General features: G+C 35.1%; 1 protein-coding gene across 1 annotated transcript in view; it reads right to left on the bottom strand.

The window, feature by feature from the left end:
* The window catches only part of LOC106473755 (transmembrane 9 superfamily member 4-like), a 38,963-nt gene that overhangs the window by 5,689 nt on the left and 28,909 nt on the right, over positions 1-4,365 (bottom strand). Inside the window, exon 10 of the mRNA XM_013934435.2 lies at positions 1,856-1,988. Coding sequence (XP_013789889.2) covers positions 1,856-1,988 — 133 coding nt within the window. The remainder of the gene's footprint in view (positions 1-1,855; positions 1,989-4,365) is intronic.

Consider the following 4,365-nt stretch of genomic DNA (forward strand, 5'->3'; position numbering starts at 1 on the left):
GGGCCATACTCGACCGGCAAGTCAAAAACAACCAAAAAAAACCAACTTCGAAGAGCGATCTTCTCCAAGTTTTGAAGCAAGAGTGGGCGAAAATCCCACAATCTAAAATTGACGAGATAGTTTCTCACGATGCCCCAAAGGATCAACGAACTCCACGAAGCGAAAAAGATCTACTAGATATTAATTAAATTATAAATATATCAGTTCATGTGAATATGACTGAAAAATTTCATTTTTTTCTGAAAAAGTGGTGTCTATTTACTTGTGACCACGCTGTGTATATAATATGGATACACTGATGTTACAAGTAAGTTAAGATGTATATTATATATAACATAAACAGGAGTACTTTTCTATTGTGTATAGTGTGTATACACTGATGTTACAAGTAAGTTAAGATGTATATTATATATAACATAAACAAGAGTACTTTTCTACTGTGTATAGTGTGAATACACTGATGATACAAGTAAGTTAAGATGTATATTATATATAACATAAACAGGAGTACTTTTCTATTGTGTATAGTGTGTATACACTGTAATGTTAAAGAGGCCCAGCAAAAGGCACCAACATCATAACAGTTATATGTAAGATAAACAGGAGTACTTGTCTACTGTGTATAGTGTGGATACACTGATGCTACAAGTAAGTTAAAAGTTATCCTATATATAACATAAACAAGAGTACTTTTCTATTGTGTATAATGTGGTTACACTGAAATGTTAAAGAGGCCCAGCAAAAGGCACCAACATCATAACATTTGTGTCATGCCTTTGAAAAGAATAATGGTACTGACTCTCACGTTTATAATGCACCCTTAACAAAAGTGCAGAAAATGTTTAGCAATGTTATGTCCCGAACCCCGTACTCTTCAATCTATGGCTTTCTAGAGTCTATAACATGATAGAAAAGTTCCTGATGGAAATGTTGACCATCATGGTGGACATACAGGTCATTGCCAACCATCATGGTGGACATACAGGGCATTGTTGACCATCATGGTGGACATACAGGTCATTGCATAGAGCAAGTATCTCATGTTTCTTCTTTATTAAGATTATGTGTTTTCCTGACCTGACCCAAGGTTGGAATGAATTTAGAAATGACAAGATACTCATGAAAGAGAGATAGAATCATGATTATTGTAACTGAAAGACATTTGAAAAATAGAAATATTTCAGTAATTAAAGGCTTGCTATTCAAGTCTCATTACAAATGATTCAAAGAACTTAAAATAAAGTTAACAAACATATACAAACACACACCCTGGGCTGACTTACTCTACATTTTGTCCTACAAATAGAAAATATTATTAATCACTTTTATATCACCATTTCTTACACTGTACTTCTGAAAACTACACAAAGAACATTATGGATATATTATACTAGATTTCACATTGTACTTGTGAAAACGACACAAAGAACATTATGGAATGTGAAATCTATATAATATATAGTTTTCACAAGTACAGTGTGAAATCTAATATAATATATCCATAATGTTCTCTGTGTAGTTTTCACAAGTACTGTGAAATCTAATATAATATATCCATAATGTTCTCTGTGTACTAGATTTCACATTGTACTTGTGAAAACTAAACAGAGAACATTATGGATATATTATACTAGATTTCACATTGTACTTGTGAAAACTACACAGAGAACATTATGGATATATTATATTAGATTTCACACAGTACTTGTGAAAACTAAACAGAGAACATTATGGATATATTATATTAGATTTCACACTGTACTTACATACAAGAGTACAGATAATATAAATATGAAATTTTATATCAGATTTTACATTATGCTTATTACAAATTATGAACATAACAAACACTTACAGATTGTGATAAACGTCATAAAGAATAACTGGATCCCTGTACCAACGACAGCAGCAAAGAGTTTGGGATGTAATGGAGGTCGGAAGACATCTCCATGAACTAACTTCCAACCTGTTTCTTCCATTGTGTCTTCCTATAGAGATAATGTTTTTATTTAACTCTTTGACCCTGGTCTGGTGGGATTCCACCAAGGTAACCACAAATCAGTTATACTTTAACTTTTTAAAATATATGTGTATCTTAATGAAAATTTGCAGGTAATCAGTAAATATTACAAGGCTTTTGTACACTAAACATCAGATTTTTTAACTAATGATTTGCTTATGCATTTTTTTCTTTTCGACTGTTGACTATCCAACATGCAAAGTCATTTTGATTTTACGATTAAAAATACTTTTATGCATCAAATTTTGCATGCAAAATCTCTATAACCTCCAGATAATTATCAAACATTATTTTAGAAAAAAACTTTATATTGTATCTGTTATTTTCTCTGTATGGGTTTTATCAACTTGACCGCCATAACAAATTAGGAAATAGATCCAAATTACACATTTTTCCTTCTAGAAACCGCAAATGTTTATTCTAACATTATACACCTATTTACTATTTTTATTTTATTGACCTTCCAGCCATGTTTGGCTAACATTACAGACGTTTCAATCATGGTACACATGCAGCTATATCTTAGCGTATCCAAAACTGGCTTTTACGAATGTTTTAACTCTGTTTTAGTGGACCAGTATTTTGTAGAATACAATCACATTTCGGTTATAATATATTATATACTTGTTGGAGTACCCATCCCCTGGAAGATAGTTATATAAATTCATGATTAATGAAAGGTTATCTTAGGAGATGAAAAGTTGCTTCCCTTATATGTAATTGTAAAAAAATGCAAAAACACCCATAAAAACTGCAAGCTTGCATGTATCTCTACATGGACCCAATGAATCTCCATACCATGTGAAGATCCATCTATAGGGGGCAAAGCAGTGGTAAAAAATGCAAAAATGGCTATAAAAAAACCAGAAAATGCAAAACTAAAAATTTGAATGTACCCCGCAAGTTGAATTCACTATGAGAATGTGGAGAAATACCTCAACAACCTCCAACTTGGGCATTCACGGACCTGGTTAAGAATGACAATGTAGGGTGAGAAAGGACTCCATTGTGGACTGGGGAGGAATAAAGAATGGGTTGAGTTGAGAAAGAATGATGATTGTCCGCGAATCTCCCCTTGTCTCAGGTACAAACAAACAGAAAAAATTCCAGAAGAATCAGATCAACTGTCACTACCACCTTTGTGATCAGTAACTCTGATAGCCATGAAATGAAAATCCACACACTACTGAGCAGGAGAAGTTGGAAATACCATAGGGTGAGAGGATAATGTAGAATTGAATGGAAAGAACAACAACAAAAAAGGAAACGGTTGATGGCAATTCACAATACAAACACTTCTGGGACACCTGTGAGCACCAATAGAAATAAGCCACATGTAACACCCATAGGATACAGCAGGTAGACAAAGTTCCATCACCAAGGTATCCCCACAGAAGGAAAAGAAACAGTCAATCCTAACCACGGTATAAGTCAGTAGGAGACCACATTCATCTGCAAATTGTTGTGGGGGCCATTGATAGTTTTCCAACAATTTGCGGGTGAAGAAACATCACAAAGCAAGCATAAGGAGCAAACAAATACAAAAAAAAAAAAAAGGTAGATTGATTCAAGTGATCATATGAACCAACCTGGAACTCCACACATCCAAAATTAAATGATTTTTGTCTGTGGAATTGAAAAAAAATATGTACACCTGGAGGTGGAAAACCAAAGCATACCAACAGACAAATGAGGGTACATGTCCCGCCATGTAATAAAGCAACAAATCAGGTGAAGAAGGAAAAACTAACTAGTCCCCCAATCATTCCACCATCAAGGGAGGAACAGACTCAAAGGTTACAGAGAAAAGCCCCAAAGTCTCATAAACCCAAATGACTAATTGAAAAACTAGAGGTGGGTGATCCAAACTGGACTTGTGAGAAGCTGACTTAGGAAAGAAAAGCATCAGAAAAACGAAGTCTAAATTCTCCCCAGAAAAACCAGGATCAACACAAAGACAACTTTAGATGCTCCACAAGTGAGGTGCTTATAGACAGCATCAGGATAGAGGTGAGGTGCTTATAGACAGTGTTAGGGTAGAGGTGAGGTGCTTATAGACAGTGTCAGGATAGAGGTGAGATGCTTATAGACAGTGTCAGGATAGAGGTGAGGTGCTTATAGACAGTGTCAGGATAGAAGTGAGGTGCTTATAGACAGTGTCAGGACAGAGGTGAGGTGCTTATCGACAGTGTCATGACAGAGGTGAGGTGCTTATAGACAGTGTCAGGATAGAGGTGAGGTGCTTAGTAGACAGTGTCAGGATAGAGGTGAGGTGCTTATAGACAGCGTCAGGATAGAGGTGAGGTGCTTATAGACAGCGTCAGGATAGAGGGAGTGACTTATAG

Source organism: Limulus polyphemus, unplaced genomic scaffold (genome assembly GCF_000517525.1).
Source record: "Limulus polyphemus unplaced genomic scaffold, Limulus_polyphemus-2.1.2 Scaffold6480, whole genome shotgun sequence".
Lineage (NCBI taxonomy): Eukaryota > Metazoa > Arthropoda > Merostomata > Xiphosura > Limulidae > Limulus > Limulus polyphemus.